We start from the raw sequence: 20,562 nt of genomic DNA, 5'->3' as shown, positions 1-20,562 counted from the left end.
TTTCTGAGGTGTTTCCTGCCCCCTGCTGGTAGCAGCCGTCCCCGGGACGCTGCTCCATGGGGTGAAAGCCGCCTGGAGTCGGAGGCAGGAACGCTGGCTCCTCCAGGCTTCGAGAAGTGCAACCATCAGTGGGTACATCACCTCTTCTATCAGAGTGCTGGAACCGCAGCAGGAGCCTCGGGTCTCGTTTAAACGCATCTGAGGAGAGTTCTCAGAATGGCACATGAAGTGGACAGTATCTCCATAGATCATGCCAAGCTACAGTATTTCCATTTCTAGGTTTTCCAAAATACAGTTTCTCTAACTTATCTGGAGTGAACACATAATTTAGAACAAATACGATCATGCTGCTCTCTAAGAATTAGTAACTCTTCCCTGGATCTCTGTGAATAACTAGAAAATGGAAAAATAAGCAAACAAATACACACAAACTACAATCCACGAAAACCTACAAACTCTCACACATAAGAATACAGTACCATGCCTTAGGTTTTCTTTGAGGGGGGCAAGAGGGGGATCAAAAAGAAATATTCTCAATTTGAGAAAATAAGATTTACACGCTGCACCAAGCTCCCATCTCTGGAGCAGCAGTTTCAGGGTCAGTTGGGCAATACTGCGGACTCCGTTACTACCGTTTAGCATCATGCATGGTCATACCATGGATATGGCACAATCATGATCTAAGTGATTTTGAGGCATCTAAAGAGCTCTAAGTTAAAATCTCTCCCATTAGGGATTCTGTCATTTCCTTCATTAGGGGCAGAATTTCATTTCATTTTCATTCACTTCCAAGATAGAACAGAGGCTTCTGCACAACTCAAATGCAGAAAACTTCAGTAGCTGAGTCAGTGCCCTCACACGCACCTTAATGCCTCTCTTCACAGCCACCGTAGGCACATTGTGTGCAGAAGGAGAGCTCTTCACCCTCTTTGTACTTATACAAGGATACGCTGGAATGAGAAAGAATTAGTTAGCCTCTTAGGCTGTGCTGATGCTCTTGTGTTGATCATCCAACCTGGTATTTTTGCACGGCTCTTAAAGCAGTCTCAGCAGCACATCAATTGCAAAGAGCACATCCAGGGGTTGATGAGTTTCTGACATAAGCTGAATTCAACTAAGAGCTCCCGACAAAACCTCGTCAGGAAAAAAATAGATTGCTTTTAAATTCAGATAATGGCAAAGTCTTAGCACAGATAAGGAAGCAGAAATTTGATTTGGAAACTGCTGGAGTGTTCGATGGGGGTTGCACCACCTTCCATCCCAATTCTGTTTTATGGCTTGAGTGACTACCTTGTTTTGGTGATGCTCGTTAGTGTCTAAATAGAGATCTTACTACCATGATGCCTGAAGAAAGATTAAGCAGAATTAGGGCACTTGAACACTGAGGAGAGCGAGCATAAGACGCTGCAGAAGGACAACACCCATGAATTAAAAAATAATTGGATTTACAACAGGTGTTCAGTCTGCGAACATTGATTTTTTCCTAGATGCTTTAAACAATATGTAAACAGGACAGAAAAAAAATGTCTTCAGGTAAAATGGGAAAAGGAGAAGAGCTCCAGCCCTGAGGGGATCCCAAGGAGAACCCTGTCCTGCCCCATGGCCTCCAGCATGGGGGCTGAGCTGTGATCTTCGCTCTCTGTTGCTCACTATGTCCCCCAAACACACCCTTGGGAATCAGCCTGCAGGTTCCTACCCTTACTCTCTGCAAAGCTGTATCTGTGAGAATCCTGCTGTGCCCATTTGGGCTGGAGCTGATGGCTGACCTTCACTCAGCACTGCCTTGCTCTCTCTGATATCTTGGTGAGTAATTGCTGGCAGTGGTAAATGATTTACTCTATGCACAACACCGTCTGCAGGAGAAGCACATCCCTTGTTATATTGAAGAGAAAAATACAGCTGTTGAGCCCAAAAGATTATTAACTGATCTAATTATTGGCATAATAAAAAACTAAAAGTAAGGATAGTGGTGGTGAAAGAGGTATACAGTTCCTTTTTTCCTGTGGTAAAAGAAGAATTTGAAGCAGAGGTTTAGATTTTCATAATAACCACAGTAACTATGTTCACAGCTGAAAGTAACATCCATTTGACAGAGGAGCATGATCCAAAATGCCCAGATAGAATCAGGCGTTTCCAGTAATGTAGTAAAGCAAACCTTCAGTTGGGTTTTCCAATTGGGTTTTCATGTAATTAAATACTGGGCATCTTTTCCTCACGATCATAGCACTACGTGCTTTTCATGCACGTATTTTTGCAGCCCCAAGACTACTACCATCTGGTCCCTGTGTTTGTGCTGGCTACACAAGCTGGAGGTGACAGAAACTACATATGCTGCTGGAGCTGCCTATTTTGCTTGCAGGAGGCACTGGTTTATTGGTTTTCTAGCTTTTCTCACTATTAAATCAAAGTAACGTTGGAACTGAATGCAGATGACTTCTCTGTGCTTTAGGTCCTTGGTCACATGAAAGGAAGTCTTCGGTGTGTTATCTTTTTACTTCAGATGGATTTCCCAGTCGTTTTTTTTCTTTTTCTTGCATGTCATCTTTGTAGCATGTTGGTATACAGCCTCCTCATAGGGAATGACATTTCCATCAATAGTACCCAGAAATGCAAGGAATTCTAAGGGGAATTTTCACCTTAAGGTATTCCCGCTCTGCAAATGTAATGCTGTGCTTAACTGCATGCATTGCTGGTGTGTAGAGGGTAGTGCCACTAGCAGGCAAGATGTGAAGCACAATGAGGTAAATAGGAGGACATCCTTGGATCTCCATTGACAAAGCCCCATGTTTACAACTAAGAGGGGACTCATCTGCCTCCTCATGCAGTCACCAGGTAGTGCTGGGCATGCCATGAGGACTGTTGACGCCAAAGGAGGGATTTGGTGGGCTTGGTATGGCATGATACCGTGGGGTCATACTGCCCCAGCACCCCAGTGGGCTTCTTGCCTCTCTGGATATCACTGCAGGGTATGCCCTGTTTTAGGAAATCCATTAATGCAATTAATAAACAGCAACCAGCTATATGTGCCTTTCTGAACTGGGGAAACTCTCTAATGTCTGACCTTCTAACAAAGTGAGCAATTTTCTGAGCTGTGTGTCCTTGCTATATTTCTCGCAAAATTGATGAAATTTAACCTCACTTCTCTTCCAGCAATAGACAACAGCTCCTATGTTTTCTGCTAAAGCAAACAGCTTCTGTACCTACTTCTGAGGTGACTTCAGTGCTGGCAATGAGCTGCTGGAAAAATGTCTCTCAGCACTGAGCACACGAAGTTCTCTCTACAGCCAAAAAACTTAATTCTTCCCTCTCCTCTTTGCAAAAATTACATATTGACATATCAAACATGCAATCTAGTAGTTCAAGCAAAAATTATCAATTTGGAATGAAATCTTAATGGTGGGCATGGAAATGAATGAAATGAATGGAATGGAATGAATGAATGAAGGGAATGGAATGAATGAAGAAAACTATTTTGGCTGCAGTGTGGTGTCGATGATCTGATAGGATGTGAAAAGGACCAAGTTGTGGTAATCAAGGATTCAAAAATGATAAAAAAAAAACTGGTAACAATTCAAATTGGTATCACAGAAGAAGGGTGCCAGGAACTGAACGGTGGGAGAGGAGTTAGAAACAAAAACTATACACACAAACATATACATGTGCACAGATACCACAGAATCACAGTATCACAGAATCACAGAATCACCAAGGTTGGAAAAGACCCACAAGATCATCAGTCCAACCATCCACCCATCACCAATAGTACTCACTAAACCGTGTCCCTCAACACAACGTCAAAACGTTCCTTGAACGCCTCCAGGGTTGGTGACTCCACCACCTCCCTGGGCAACCCATTCCAGTGCTTCAACACTCTTTCAGAGAAGTAGTATTTCCTAATGTCCAGCCTGAATTTCCCCTGGCGCAGCTTGAAGCCATTCCCTCTAGTTCTATCATTAGTTACACGGGAGAAGAGGCCGACCCTCAGCTCACTACAACCTCCCTTCAGGAAGTTATAGAGAGCAATAATGTCTGCCCTGAGCCTCCTCTTCTCCAGACCGAACAATCTCAGCTCCTTCAGCCGCTTCTCATAAAGCTCAGGCTCAACCTGGCCATTAGGGTAAAAAGGAACAAGAAATTCTTTTACAAATATATCATCATATAAGAGGAGGACTAAGGAGAATCTCCATTCTTTACTGGATGAGGCTGGGAATGTGCCCACTGAGGATAAGCAAAAGGCAGAGATATGTGTACATACATATGTATAGGCATATATATATGTATTGCAATCTCAGTATGCCAGAATCAAAAGGCCATTAAATCTTCCAGATAGGTGACTTAAAGACAGATTAGATTTTAAAATTAGCCCTTCATTATTTTGTCAGCCAATATGAGCTTGATAGGCAAAAGCCCTTGAGACCATGGTAACTAGTCCCTCCATACTATTCAGAAATGGATTATCTTAAAATCATCAACTTTAAAATGCTTTTCTGCAGTTTCCACTAATTATTACTATAATCCATAGCTATAGCTTTTCATTTACACACTATACAAAATATATATAAATAATCTTTTGAAGCTGCTTTTTAATGCAAATAATGTACTTTGAACTTCACTGACAGAACAAAAACTTCACACCATCCTATTTTTTCTCTCAAACAAGCACATAAGAACACATCATATCCAGATACACATACCTTCTTCATAGATTTTTCTGGTGGGAACTTTGAGGAGAAAGCTGAGAGGCCTGGTGAAACTTCACCTGGTTTGAGGTAACTTGTCTGAGATTTTTGCAACTTCTTTATACCATCTTGTAGTTCTGTTTTTGGTATCACAACACTCAAATGAATTTCACTGTACCTCCTCCCTAGAACAGAACGGAGCTGCATCAGAGGAGGATCAGGCTGAGTGTTAGGAAAATGTTCTTCACCAGAGAGCAGTGGGCATGCAACAGGCTGCCCAGGGCAGTGGGCAAAGGCCCAATCTGTCAGAGTTCAAGGAGCATTTAAACAGCACTCTTGGACATAGGGTTTCATTGTTGGGTAGTTCTGTACGGAGCCAGGGGTTGGACTCAGTGATCCTCATGAGTCCCTTCCAACACAGAATATTCTGTGATTCTATGACATCAGTCAGCTTGAACACATTCCACATGGCTGTGACAAAATCCCATTTGGTGCAGTCCAGTATGAACTTATAGCCCCACATCCTCCTTGAATCCCATGTAATTCGCCTTACCCAGTAATTGCTTTCAGCCCTTCAGACCTCAAACATTTGCTGCCCTACTAACCTCTTTGTTGAAACCTTGAAGCTGCTCTTAAAACTTGACCAAATGTGTGTGTTATAGGCCCAATATGCATGCATCCCATGTGATCAGCACATCTGCCTATATGAATAGAGTAGGCACTAATGCTAGACAATGGGATAACATGGGGATAACACAATGGGATGTGTGCCGATCTTAATGTGGAGAAGTGTTTCTCCTGTGACTGTGATATTCGGTGAGCCTTCGTGTCATATAATGGGGAAACCTTAATTTTGCTCACCTTTGGGGTACATTTCCAGATACAGAATGGGGAATGAGTATAGAGGTCCTGAGTACCACCCCTGTACTGTGTCTGGCACAGCCTGGTTGAATGACAGAGCACAATAGCCATCAAGCATTTCAAAACCACACATTTGTTTAATGCTAACCTTCATGCCATGATGCAGTTTCCTTGTGAATAATGTCATATTCCCATCCTCAAATAACACCTTTCTTTCTTCTTCTCATTTGCATTAAAATTGTCCAAAAATTGGGCAAGGAATTGACTATTTCAATCATGAAACAACATATAAGTGTTTAGTGCCTAAAGTGGCTGCCATAATTAGTGTTATTGAGTTTAGGCAATGATGATCTTTCTTTATCTGGTGAACGGAGAGGAGAAATATGAGCCAAATACCAGGAGAAATGGCAGGGCTTGTGAAGCACAGTGAGGGCCAGAAGTTTTTGCTGTGGTTTTCTACAGTTGCTGACAGAACATCTGCAAAGGTGGGGAGAAAGTCAGATAGACTTGAGAGCATCTGTGGGTTTAATGTAGGGGTATCATGCAGAGTCATGTAACCAAATGAAAGTTAATAGAAGGCTCATGTGTACTGAAGACCTGACAGGCAGAGTTGTGAGGATGCCCCTAGCCAACACACAGCACTGCTTATTTTAGGACAGAAACGTTTGGATTAGGCATGGTGATACACCCTGATGTTAGAGGTGTCCATCCAGGCAGTTTGGGGGTTTCATGGCTGTTGTGGCTTTTTCCCTGTGACAGAGCTGTCACAAACAAGGGCACAGGGCTACACCATGACCATGACCAAGAAGTGGAGTTTGACGTGGGAGGATAGCAGCTAGTAAGGGGTTAAAGTGTGGGACAGGAACATAACTGGACATTTACTTGGCACAGATGGAGTAGGGTCAGGGTGAGGAGCAGGACCCAGCCCCGCACTCTCCATTCCGCCAGCCCCACAGGTTGCCGCTGCCACGCTCACTCCCAGGAATGTGGGTGGGACTCCCTCCTCCCAGCGTGCTTTAAAGCTCAGTTCCGACAGCCAGCCAGCCAGACTCTGCTTGGAGGAGCGTCCTTGCGGCACCCACCCTTCCCTCCCCGAGCAGCTCGGGCTCACAGGTGCCCCAACAGCCCGGCAGGATGGTGGCGTGCAGCCTCGCTTGCTGGCGGTGCCGTTGGCTCCTGCCCCTGCTGCTGGGCCTGGCCATCATCATGGGTATCATCGCACTGGCAGGCCGGGGCTGGCTGGAGTCTGAGTCGGAGCCCTACGTGCACCAAGCGTCTCTGTGGGAGAGCTGCACGCGGGGCGAGCAGGACCTCAACTGGAACTGTGAATCTCTCATGGACTATGGTAAGCGGGGAGCCCGCCTGTCCCTCCGGGACCCTGTCCTCTGGTGGCTGCAGCTCAGGGGAGATAAGGCTGGAAACATTTGTCCAGCACGCACTGGCAAAGCGAAGGCTGTCAGCCCTTCTGTGGTGGTGTAGCTGCTGCCTGGGATGGGGCTTTCCAAGACAGAACCAGTGCTATTTCAGGGCCTTAATGAACAAAAAGACAGGACCTCAGACTGCTTTAGGCATCTTTCCTATCAGGAGTAAGGAACAAGGCTTGCTTTTTATTTTCTTTTATAACTGAAGTAAGAGAGCCAATTGGCCACAAGTCTGCTTTCAGCAGTTCTCTGTGTGTTGCAGAGCAGGCAGCCTCACACTACAGCACGCAGCTCTCTCGCTGACCCACTGCAGGAGAGTTCGCACTGGGCTTCCCTGCACCTGGGCAACAGCAAAGCTGCCCCCTTGCTAGGGGAAGGGGACCCTTAACCCTGCCTGGCTAAAGAATGCCTCCCGACCTGCAGCTTGGATTTGCAAATGGAAAACATGCAGCTTCCTGTATATATCTCCCTATTGCACTAAGTCATAAATCAGGGAGTAACTGTGCCTTGGCTTTATCTTACTTCACTTCTTTATATCTGGCATTACCAGTGTAATTTTCTTACCACATAGTCCCAGTTTGTCTTTCTCAGGGACATTCTGTTTTTATCTTCTTTTCTAGCTGTGGTCTGTTTTGCATCTGCTTTTCTCACAGACAGAATGTTTCGGGACAAACAGACACGCCCTATAGTCCTGGATGAGGGTACTTTGGGGACCACATCTGGAAGCTGGAAGGGACGGTTCCAGCCTCTACATGGGCGGCAGGGAGGCTTCCTCCCAGCACTGTGCTTGCCATTGCAACTCAGTGAAATCTGGAATGTTTTGCAAAAGCATCGCTATCATTTACCAGCCTGGTGGTTGCTGTAGGCCTTACTCTAAGTGGCAGAAATCTCGTTGTCCCACTACCCAGAGCCAAAATACTAGCACAGGAGAGTGGGTAAAATCTGCTTTGCATGAAGTGTCTGTGCAGTAGAGCTGCTGAGGTCTGCTTTCTCCTGCAGTGTCCCTGCCTCTCATCTATGAGTGATGAAGGGTGTGTGCCTTGTTTCAGCCTTGTGTCTTCTAGGGCAAGAGTGACTTTATGAAGTTTTCAACCGTTCTGTCAAAGGAGAATGGTATCCCTGACTGCTTATTTAACCTTAAGCAAGGCTCATTCAAATCCTTGGCTTAGACTGATTAACTTGGCTTTGCCTCTTCTCTCGCTTTGAGGAAATCAGGGCCACTGTCTGCTTAATGTCTATTTGCATCCAGAGACAGGATGTTAAATATGAGTTTGGGTTTGATTTGTTTCCATTTTTCTATGCTAATGCAATTAGACTCCAAGTAGGTGAGGGCATTTGCAAAGGAAGGAATGCCTAGCAGGCCTTCACAGCACTGCTGCAGGAAAGTAAATTAATTGAGGTGCACAACTTGTGTTTTGCATATGATAACTACTCCAGACTAACCATCTTGTTCCTCCAGATGAAAACAAAATTTCAGAGTGGTCCCCATTAGTAGAAAGCCGCATTAGACATCTTCTTAATTGAGCTGTGGCATATATGCTGGGAGAGGGAGAGAAGAAGCAGTTTGATCACTTACTTTAAATAGGAAAGAGGGGCAGGAACAGACTAACAAAGTTTTGCAAATAAGAATGTCTCCTACACTGAATTGCTTCTTAGTGAACATTTTAGAGTTCCCATAAGATAGAAAAAATAAAAAGGGAAAAATAAGAGTAGAATATCCTTCAGTAGGGAGGTGAAGAATGGATTTTGATTTGATATCTCTACTGGTTTGCACCTGGCAAGTACCTGCCTGTCAGTATCTGTGTATTTATTAACATGTTGCAACACAGAGCTGCCATACTTCATAATGTATGACTCAAAATGACTTTGTTTGGCCCAGTGCAGTATAAAACTGGTGACTGTGTTTGAAACATATCAGTAAGCCATCAGATATGAGGAAGATTGTTTGCAGCATGGTTGCATGGGGAGGGCGATTACCTTTGTCCAAACAGTGATGACCCTATATGTTTAGGGACAGTGTTAGTGGGCGACAGCATCTTCCAAGACCTCAATATCTGCTCCCAGTGACTTTTGTTTGAGTCCTCACAGTGAGGGATGGGTGTGTACTTGTGCAGTAAAAGTGGTTAACTCCTTCTTACATTCCTAACAGCTGGTTGGTATTCATTAAGTACACAATAGCTGACTTAGAAAAATGGAGGCATTCATCTGCATCCTCAGTAAGTGCCGGAAAAAAAAAAAAAAAAAAAAAAAAAGAGGTGGGACTCTGCCTCTATGAATCATGTTTCCTTGCTGCTGTGCCACTGTGCCCATGGCTCAAAGAACTGGACTTCGATACCACAGGTCGTTAGTGGAACTGTGTGCATGTGCCGCCTTCACCAAGGGGCCGGGTAAATAAAGGAGGAACATTACAGGTACATTCACCATGCCCTCGCCTCTGTTCAAGCACAGCTTAGTCTGATTTATGGTGGCAGAATGTGTCCTAGCAAACAAATGAGCAGGGTGAAGGCACTCAGAAGACACTAACAGAGAAGCAGCAGTCGGCATGGCTAGCTACACCCAGCAGATGTGTCTTGAAACTCCCCAGCAGCAGGACAGGCTTGTCTCCTGCCAGCAAGCAGGCACACCTTTACTGCAAGCAGCAGCAAGGCAATGAAGGCTGGAAACAAACAGGATTTTCCCTCTCCTGACTTTCAGTCAAAGGGCTGCAACCAGATTTTCATTTAGCATTTTGGTAGTATAGCAATTGGTATTTCCAGACTGCTAAAACCAAGGGAGAGCTGGGATACCTAGTGTTAATTCCTAGCAGGCTCTTCAGACAGTCCCTCAGTTCTGGGCTGCCCTGGGCTTGTGATGGGCGTGCACATACTTTTCCCTCACTGGTTATGGCGTCATGGAAATTTGAATGTTATGAAAGCAAGAAAATATTGCTGGCAGTGCTCTCTTGCTGGCAGTCCGCTACTCCTTTGTTTTGTCAACAAAGACATATTTTCTGGACTTTCCATGTTATGAGCTTTCAACACCAAAGAAAAATCGCTACTATCATTTATATACAGAAAACTGTTACAACTAAAACGTAAAACTGTCTCAACTAAGCATGTCATAGTAAAAACTTCTACCTGAAGATTCCAGTTATCCACAAGCTGATGAACCAGCTTCCAATTTGGTAAATAAGTGAACCAAGATGAGAAGGGTTTGTTACTTCATATCCTGCAGTGCTTTATCTTCCTGCTAGACTATTTTCTCAGTCCTTTTATTCATTTCTGCAGGGAAATCTCAATGTAAATGTCCTGTAGAGCTCCCATTTCTTCCCAACTGACGCTGAGCCAAATAAAATCAGGAAGTACAGCTAAAACTGAGACTTCGTGTTTGTATGTCATTATGTTTTCTTTTTAATTTCATCCTATTAATGATGCTCACCATTAACTTCAAGTAGTCCTGAACCATCCTAGTTATTTGCATGCTAACATTTGCAGCTTAGTTCTTTTGCATAGTCGTTATTAATTAAGCTGTATAATAAAACTCTGAATCTTTTCCATCAACTATAGCTCTCGTATAGGCTTTTTTTCTTCTTCCCAACCCCCTCCCCCCCCCAAAAAAAAGTTCTTTAAATACTTCACTGCTGCTTGGATGCAAAGAACTCTTCTTTGAGTAGTTACCTGGGTAACAGAAATACCTCAAACTGCTTGCATTACTGATCTCCCATTCTTCTGACTCTCTATTTATACAGCCCCAAATCACTTTGTTTGTATTGTTGTTTGATTTCATAAACAGATGTCATATTTATACCTGTTTTGAGTTAGAAATTGTATTAAATAAAGGAACCAGAGATTTTTTTATTTCTATGGCATATATAAATTCTGGCTATCTCTCTTGTGGTTACAAAGTTCTCTGAGCACAAGCCATCCAAATGTTGGGGCTGATCTGACCTTCTCAGACTGTCAGCAGATCTCTCCCGCAATTAAGGCAGAGACACAATATCTACCTCTGCCCCTGAAAGTTGGGTGCCACAGGTGAAGAACTGAAGCAGAGGCTCAGCAGCTTTTTGGAGGACGCAGAGCCAGAAAGCCTATCTTAACCAGCATGGGGATGATGGGGTTAACGTTTTTGAGATTTCCCTTCCACTGTATATAGCCACATGTTCCTGCTCTTCCTGGAATTCCCTTCAATGCTAATGTGGTGGGCTGGCTGTTCTGCAGCTGTTATCTTGTCATGCCCTGAGCAGATCAGTCCGTCACAGGGGCCAGCACCAAAGGCTCATCTTATCAGGCCTTATCAGTATTATCAGTGCTGATAAGTGCTGCAGGAGCAGATAACCCAGTGGGAGGGGGAAAGGTATGTGCTTGCCAGCACTGAATTTTGTTGCATGTGAGCACAAAAACTACTGTACATGTTCCAATGATGGTACTCACTGCTGCTCTGTTCCTGAAGATCTGAAAAAAGCTGGGTGTGAGAATAATGTTCCTGACCAGATATCTCCTGTAGCTATGTGGGTTATCACTTTCATACTGCCAGAGACAAGCAAATAAGTCACTGTGAGTGAGGCCAAGGCTGATGTATCCCAAAGCTTGTTATACTTGTAAACTAAGCACACAGAGCCTGGAAAGATCAGAGATAGCACCGGGGGCTTTGCAGCCTGTATCCCTTGCAGTCCTGTTTGTGCTGCAGCAAACATCAAGGCATCCAACTTGGATGTTGGCAGTTTTGGGTTTGCAATCGAACCTGCATGAGACAGATGCCAAGCCTGGCTCTCTGCACTGTGCCAGCATACATAGTGCATCTGTAGGGGAAAGCACTTTGATAACTAAGAATTCCTGGTTGCCCTTGTTACTGTTTTTCTCCTATTAGAGGAGATATCAATAAATAGCATTCCTAGTTTTAGTTTACTTTTCCTGAGCTGGCTGTGCGTAGTGGCTAAATATTCCTTTACATTCCTTATCCCTAAATAAATCCTTTGTGGAGATGATACCCAGTACCTGCATTAGGCATGTCAGATAATATTTTGAAGGAAAAGCTGTTACAGGACCACTGACACCACTGTCATCTCCAAAGGCCAGTGGGGTGTCCTCCCTCCCTCCTCCCCCTGCGGCACTCTCCTGGGGAAGGGAGACAAAACACGCAGGACTGGCTGCAGGAGGCTGGCAAGAACTGGTTTGAAAAGATTTTACTGTCTTAAGTAGCTCCAAGAAAAGCCTTTTGTTTACCCTTTCCATTCCAGCTTGACTTCATTCAGGAGGAGGTGGCGGCTGAGGGCTTGAGGCTGAAAACTCTCTGGTAGGGAGCAGCTGTGTTTCACTTCTGATTTTTGAATGGGGGGCAAGAGAAAAAAATCAGACTGGTCTCATGAAAACAGCTGTAAAATAATGCTTTGCTTTCAAATAGGAAATTGCTGTATGGAATAGAGGTATCTGTGATAGTTTTACTGTATTCTCTGCCTTAAATTACTATTTTTTTTTTATGTAACAGCAGATCAAGTGGGCTAATTGGATTGGGCTGAGGCGAAGGACTTCAGCTCTTCAGGAAAAAGTTCTCTCTTTTTTTTTTTTATTTAATCTTTTACAGGGAAATGACTTAAATTACAGAGGTCATGTGAAAAACAATGTTTCTCCAGAACCATTTCAGTCATACCGGAACAGACAGCTCTGACGAAAGGGAGATTTTTTTGTAAAATACTCTGGCCTAAATCTCACTGTTCCCTTTATTCCTATGTTAAAGGGATTTCAGGATCTGACCCTACCTATGTCTGAATGTGTGGAAGTCAGAACCTATGTTATGTGGACTTGGAAAGGGAGCTGTGGTGACAGCTCAGTGGAACCCAAGGACTGAGGTGGATATGATTACCCCTGTGGGCAGGTGTCCTGCCTCTAGGGCAGGAAACACCTGTGTATTTTGGCATTCACACTCAAACTCCTGGCACATTTTTAAAGAAAATGAGCTCTGCCACAGTGGGAACCTTTCACAAGCCTGCATCACTGCGAAATTTAAATCTCTGGCTGTTTCCCAAGGACTCTGTATAGTGCTCAGCCCCACCAAATCTCAAAGTAATGATTCAGAGGACTCTTTCACTGTACCTCTGACTGCACTACCTCTCCACCCATGATATTTTACCTATTACTAAGTCGTTTTGGCTGTGAATAGATATTTATCTTCAAGAGCATTCTCCTTGTTGTCGTGTCTCAGCTCGACTACTCCATGTCTGTTTTTGGTCATGCTAATGTTAATTCACATACAGAGTTCTTGTCATAAGCAAGCAGACAGGAAGCTGTATGGTGACAACATTATTATTTCCCAGCAATTCTCTCTACTGTTGTACCCTCGTCTGCTCTCATACTTTCCTGTGCATGGAAGTGGTTTTCTAAATTTGCATGTCAAAATGGAGTGATGATGATAAAGCACATTCTGACAGGTTGTGTGTACTTTCTGCTCAGAGATCTATAGATCTCCCACACATACTGAGTTTGGAGGTGTTATTGCCACTACCATGCTATGCTATGTCTCTCTTTTCAGCAGGACAAATTAGCAGGCAGAGTGTTCAATGCTGCTTCTCTGATGATCATGTCTCTCTGCAGCTGTGCACTTTGGAGACATTCAATGTTGCTTTGGCATAAAGTATGCATTTTACAGTAAAGCATTTCAACAAAGAATGACTAAAAGGAACAGAAGACCTGCAGTGACCTACAGCTGAGTGCACTGCTGCCTGTGACACCTTTCTTCTTTTCTTTTCAAGGATGGGGGAGAGCAGCAGCTGCTACATACCTCGTTGGCTTTGTGATCCTGGTCATCTGTTTCGCCCTTGCAGTCATCGCATTCTCAATTGAAATACTTCGCTTCAACTTTGTGCGAGGAATTGGAGGCTTGCTTTTTGTTGTTGGTAAGGCTGGGTGCAAAGATAAGGTTGCATTAGATGTAAAACAGGCATGAGCAGAAAAACATGCTAGATGGAGCCTTCCTTGTGAAATAATCTGTCTTTGGTTTATGACTCATTTTCATGGAAAATGAGATATTTAACCTGTGCCCTGAGTGTAATCAACGAGTTCCCAAAAACAGTGCATGGGGGCAGCCAACAACTTTGACCCTGCAAGTCACATATTAAGGCTTCAAAGCCAGCAGCCCCAGGCCTTCCATTTTCCCAAGGGAGGGAGGAGCTGTGGGTATGGTAGAAGCAGGAGGTGACTGCCCCATCAGGACAGACACCTGGCTGTGGGATAGGGCTGTTCTGGGCACACGTGAGTACCTCAGTGAGGCAGCAGTGCCAGCTGCAGCTGCCACTAGGCAGCTGGGGACCTGCCCAGACCAGGAATCATGCACTGCTGCAAGAATGGGACTGGAGCTAATTCTTACGTATGTGAATGGGCAATGCAGTTATCTCAATATATCTTTTTTTAGTGGGGAACGTAACAGCAGCATTCACTGTCATTTACTCTTGGCATTCTTTGCTTTCTTTCTTTAGCTGCATTCCAAATCATAGGGCTGGTCATCTATCCAGTGAAATTCACAGAAGAAATTCCACTGATGGGAGCTAATATGTTCAGCTGGGCCTACGGTTTCGGTTGGGCCAGCACTGTTGTTGTGATAGGTTGTGCTTTCTTCTTCTGCTGCCTCCCCAACTGGGAAGATGAAGTCCTGGGAAACATCAAGCCGACATACTACTACTCCTCCCCAGATAGAGCACCATACTTAAATTGAAAAGTTAAATCCAACAGCAATCAACCGTCAAAGCAATAGAAGAACACCTTTGCTGCAAATGTTGGTGCAATTATGAGAGACTGAAAAAAAAACCAACTCAAAACCTTACCTTATTTTTTCAGTATATTTCTTACAAGCACTGGTTAAAAAAAAAAAATTAAAAACCATTGGCATCTGTAAGCAAATAACTTTTACCTAAAGTATTATTTACATATTCTCATGTCAGTTCTGTTCTGGTGGTTTACTTACTCCTTTCCCTCCCAACTGAGTCATCCTTATTTTATTCAAATATATCCTTACAAATAAAGATGTAGCTTTGCAAGCTGGAAAGGAGGAGAGATTTTAAACAACCCACAGGGGGGACCTGCAAGTTATTTTATTTTTTTCACCTGTGACAAAATGGCTTTACATAGAATTAGGAAAAAATAAAATCCTTCCAAAGAAAGCTTTTTCTTCTGCCAAAAATCGGTCCAAAGGAAGGAACTTTGCTGAGTCTTTTACAGTCATATGCTGCCTAAGAATCACTTCTTGTTCCTGTTACTGGACTATTGTTGACTATTAAATGTATGAACTGAGGGGAAAATAAAATTTATTTTTTCCACCATCTGTTGCAGTTAAATGGAGCCAGTGTGTATAACTGTGGCTAACATACTGGAGTTTTTGTGGCCACTGCAAGACATGCTACAAAGACATATGTAATTAAATATACATTGTCACAGAGAGAACAAATAAATCTTCAGATGTTAAACTGTGTGCATTATTACGTGGTACTTGGGAGATTCTTGTTTAAAAAACACTTTTCAGTAGAAACATATACTGTTCTTTATGCCTGCCCTTTTAAAACTGCAATTTTAATTATCAGACATGGCTTGGAAGGAAATCTTAGCACGTGCTGTTGAAAACCTCCAGAAGTTTCTAAAATTGACTGAGGGGCCTGGGGACTTGTAAACCTGGGAATGCTTTGCGAGTCGCTAGAGATAACTGATATAAATAGAAAAGCAGGCTGCAAGCAATATCTGTCTGAAAACTTTATACAGACACGTTTTGGGGAGTAACCTGCTGCACTCCCAGCTTGTCTTTTTGGAGCCAGTGACTCCAAGTAAATTTTCCAGTGAGACAGAGCCATGGCTGCATCTGCCATGGACTGGCAGCAGCTTGTGGCATAATTAATTGAGATCTGTCAGGGCTTTCCTAGGCTGGGGAAGGCAGCAGTTCCTCTGCCAGCTGTGGGGGCAGAGATATGTTTCTGAGAAGGCTGTAAGTGCGGAGAAAGGTAAATGCAATGTTACAGGGCTGCTTTCCCCTTATTGTAACCCCAGTACTTCAGAGAGAATGTATGGGTATATGTATTCATACACACATACAAAATAGAACTTATGAAGTACTAAATATCCTGTAAATGTAAACTAATCCTGTAAAACTAAGTTGTTTAGAACTAAGCTTTTTCTATGCTCTGTATGTCTTGGTATTATACTTTGTTTAATATTCCACTTCATAACACTTTTCTGATTCCATAACTCTGCATTTTGTATGTGTGTATGTCTTAAGGTCCCCTGCAGGCCTGTATTTTATAATTTCATGGAGCATAAATACCTCCAGGCTTTAGAACTATGTTAAATGCTCAGTCATGCACGGCACATAGAATCAACAGTGTTTGCAATTCCTGCTGAACAAGAGAACCTGTAAGAAATGTGTCTTTTTTGTTTCCTCCAACCTCCCCTCCCCCTGCTCTTTCTGTAAATACAGGGGGGGTATACTGGATAGATATCTGTGTTACAAATAATAATAATAGCACCTTTCCAGTAAATCCAAAACACTGAAGAGAATCTCAGGCCTGGAAAGTCCTCGCACAGCTGAAGCTGAGGAGAAAATGACATAAGGAAATGGACGCCCTAATGAGAAGAACAATTATATGGGAATAGGGCTTAGCATAATCTCAGCCTTTTGCATTTTTTTTTTTTTAAAGCATTAAAAAAAAAAAAAGCACAAGTGTAAAATAAACTTGGTTCTGAATATAGTGGGTGGAAGCATAAGCAGCACGTTGTGCAATTTAGATGTAACTAAAGTGATACTAATGTATGTGACATTCCTTTCAACTGTTGTGGCTTAATTAAAACTTTTAATATATAGGTGTAAAAACTCAGTGTTGTTTCTATTTCATGAATTCATCTCATGAACTCAAGAAAACAGCCATTCTTTTTCTCTCTTAGTGTGAACTACAAAACATATGAACCCTTGGCTTTGAAAGACAGTATCTATCTAGGAGGCAACAATAACATTTTCCAGTCAAATAAGCTTGAGTACGCTCTGCAAAATGCATATGTGCTTTCATCAGACATACCTGGCATAGAGAACTCTTGGCTAAGCCAAAAGCTTCAGGAGGAACACCAAATGTTTAAGCATGTTATGGTGCAAAAGGGAACAAGATAAAAATCACACGTGGTCAGCTTGTCCTTTGTAACCAAAACTGACAAATAATTTTGTACATTGATCTAGCACAGTCAGCAGGAGGACAAAGATTAAATACTCACATAGCATATTTAGTGGAAAGCTGCATCTCTCTTGTGACTAAAAACCTTCTCATTTCTAACCTCACATTATGCATGGCCCATAAGTAGCCCTATACTACACATACTGAGCACAAAGAACTTTCCCTCTGTCTTTATACAGATTGCAAACCCAGTGCTGGCCACTAGTTCATCAAATCAGCCTGGGGCTTCTCATCTCTAGAAAACCAGGTTCACCATCCTCCCAGTACTTTAGCTGCTCTTTTCCTTATATATCTTAACTTTAAAGCACATCTACCCACTTTGGATTCTAGCTACTTCCCATCTCCAATCTATAACATCTCTTAGTTTTACAGACCCAATTTGACAAAATACTTGCTTTCCTACTTCAAATTATTCCAAATAGAGTAAAAAAACTAGCTTATACTGTACCCATTATTTAACACAAAGAAGACTTTTACCCTTGCTTACCTACTAGTCTGTAGTCTATAAAAGTGGGGGAAAAAAAAAATAATAACAAAAAACACACACACCCAAACACTAACTCTCAGGCTGCAGTCTGTCCTTCCAGCCCAACACACACACAGCTGTACTCAGGGGAGTGAAGAACAGTCAACAGTTCATGTGATTGGCTGCAAGAGAAGGTCAACTCAACTCAGTGAGTTGATGGGAACAATTAAATCTCATCGATATGGGAAACACCTGCCACACCTCACTGAGATTTAGTGTTTTCAGTTGATATAACAGGTGAGCTATCTTTTAGGCAATTACTTGATGAGATGGAATTCTTGAGAAATATTCACCTGGCATTTACTTCTCACAAAAAAAAAAAAAAAAAAAAAAAAAAACGGCGGGGGTGGGGGGTGAAGGAAAAAAAAAAGAATTAAAAAGAGTTGCTGAGAACATGATGCATTTATAAATTAATGATGAACCAAGCACAGATGTACATCAGTGGAAACCACCATGCTTTAGAATGTTCACAGGCAAAAGAGCTGAGTATTGGTGCCACAGCACAGAGCAGTAGAGGTTGCTGGCAGTAAGGAATGGTAATCTGAAAATACGGGATTTTCAGTGCCAGTGGGTGAGTCGGTGTAGATTTTGAAGTGAAACTGTAAGCTGATACAACCAGAACAAAGCACAATCAAATATGGTTCCCAAAGGCAGGGATTTCTGGCTGAGATTCCTATAACAAGTATGTGTGCGGGTATAATAAAATCTGGGTTCAGTTCACGTGGGATGTGCCAGCATCACAGCACAGGTGCAGCAGTCACTTGTGTAGATTTGATGGACCAAGGACACATGGACTCAGCTATGCATGTGCAGCAATACATTCCCTGTGCAGGTCTGCAGCAGTGCAGTAAGCAGCACTTGCATGCAATTTGCTGGTATCCAAAGCTGTGGGCCTAGGTGCTTCTGGCTATGGAGCTCCACATCCAGAAATTTCAGGGAAAAAAACAATGCCTTCAAATTTTTCTTGTATACAATTATATTTAAATGTCTTAGGAATTGTCAAAATAATCAAAAGATTCTTTTTTTACAATGATTTTTCAATAGCTAAATTTCATAAGGCTGAATTTGTAATAAACATTGTAGTGGAAAAAATGCAGGAGTGTCTAGGGCTCTATAATATAAATAATATAAATGCAAATAATATAAATAAATGATAAAGTATGATAAGAAATATGCATTATCTGACATAAATAATGAATGTTAACTTCTCCATGGACAATATTTCTCATGGGTATGTCTTTTCAGGATTGGATAATATTTACCAGAAGGATTGGTATGACTGTTGCCTTTTATTTATTTATGGCAATGAGGCCAACGCATACCATTTTCCATAACACTCTTTGAGAATATGGAAATGTCTTGTAAGTATTGAAAATTGCAGAGCATTGGGTGTGTACATTGGAAATCAGAGTTCCCGGAGACACAGACAGCTGAGAGAGCTCAGACAGGTTCAAGATGAGATCTCACATGGGAAACTGTGAACCCAAGAGCTTGAGCCTGTTCATGCCTGCAGCAGCTGAACATGCGGGTTAAAATAACTATAACAAGCAAAGACAGCGTGCAAATATGAAAATGCTGATAGCAGACTGGAGTTTTCTTTTCAGCCTGCTTCCCAAGGACACTCCATATCAAGTACTTGAAAATGAAAGTCATTTCTAGGTAACATTTTGTTTTCAGTGAAACCCCACTTTTGACTAAAAATTTCAAAGTGGAAATTCACAGCTGAAACTCTTCAAAGTATGTTTGGTATGCATGTCTTATCTGTGGAGCTGAGTACTTACAGAAATAGCTGGTGCTGTTCCCTATTGACCCATAAGGCACAGTAGATGAAGCCATTTCTTTGTCAGAGAAATGTAAGTAGCAAGGGAGTGGCGCCTGGGAATTACCTGTATGAGGCTGGTTTTACTTCTCTTCTAAGGCAGCTGACCTGTATGATCTGTAAGGAGTTACAGTTATGATCTACTATGTTGGGACAGCTATTTAGTTTGTCCTGGTATGCCACAGGGAAGCTGTGGTCCCCCAAAGCAATCACTTAAGTAAAATTATTAATGTAAAAGAGCTGACTCCTGACAGCCACACTAAGAATCTGCAGATCTCCACACATGGTTATAAATCTTTAGGACCTGACTGTAGGTGTGTGGTTGTTTTACATGACATCATTGATTACAACTGGTGGTGTGGGAGGAAAGCCATGCTCATCTAACCTCTGCAGAGCATTGGTAGGAAGTAACTATGGATGAAGACTCAGAATCACACAATATCCCATGTTGGACGGGACCTTTAAGGACCACTTCCAACCCCTGGCTTTACATAGCACTACCCAAGATTTAAACCCTATATCTGAGATCACTGTCCAAAACCACTGCCCTGGGGAGCCTGTGCCATGCTCATCACCTTCTGGTGAAGAACTTTTTCCTAACATCCAGCGTGACCCTCCCCTGACACAGCTCCATGCCATTCCCTCGGGCCCTGTTACTGCCAGCAGAGAGCAGAGCTCAGCACTGTCCCTCCACTCCATGCAAGCAGGTCACCATGAGGCCTCTGCTCTGGGCTGAGATGATTTATTCCAGCACAAAGCCCTCCCTAAAGAAAGCAAGTTATTTAACAAAAACTGAGAACAAAAGGCATGCTCAGACAAAGAGATTTTACATTTGTAAATTACCAACAAAAATAACAAACATGGGTGCAGCCTTACGTTCACAAATCTGCTGTTAAAAACTCCTATTACCATAGTGTTTTTGTGTGTATAACTTTGCTCAGAGAAGAAAAAGTCTGTTACAGAATTGTACATTTGTCTTGTTGAGGGAGGCCTAGCAAGCATCATGTGGGACAGGCTTGGGAGGTCAGACAGCATGTCAGTTCTAGATGGCTCTTGCTAAAGGTCTTCAGAAAATTCATGCA

At 42.8% G+C, this 20,562-nt stretch overlaps 1 protein-coding gene across 1 annotated transcript; it reads left to right on the top strand.

The window, feature by feature from the left end:
- The first annotated feature begins 6,580 nt into the window (after positions 1-6,580).
- LOC122192835 (p53 apoptosis effector related to PMP-22-like) lies at positions 6,581-16,787 on the top strand. Its single transcript, XM_042893504.1, has 3 exons — positions 6,581-6,885; positions 13,686-13,829; positions 14,409-16,787. The coding sequence occupies exons 1-3, from the start codon at positions 6,675-6,677 to the stop codon at positions 14,642-14,644; spliced, it is 591 nt and encodes a 196-aa protein (XP_042749438.1). The 5' UTR covers positions 6,581-6,674; the 3' UTR covers positions 14,645-16,787.
- The last annotated feature ends 3,775 nt before the right edge of the window (positions 16,788-20,562 follow it).

This window comes from Lagopus leucura, unplaced genomic scaffold (genome assembly GCF_019238085.1).
Source record: "Lagopus leucura isolate 7727_CA_CO unplaced genomic scaffold, USGS_WTPT01 Super-Scaffold_73, whole genome shotgun sequence".
NCBI lineage: Eukaryota > Metazoa > Chordata > Aves > Galliformes > Phasianidae > Lagopus > Lagopus leucura.
The sequence above is the reverse complement of the archived record's forward strand: the minus strand, read 5'-3'. Positions and strand labels throughout refer to the sequence as shown.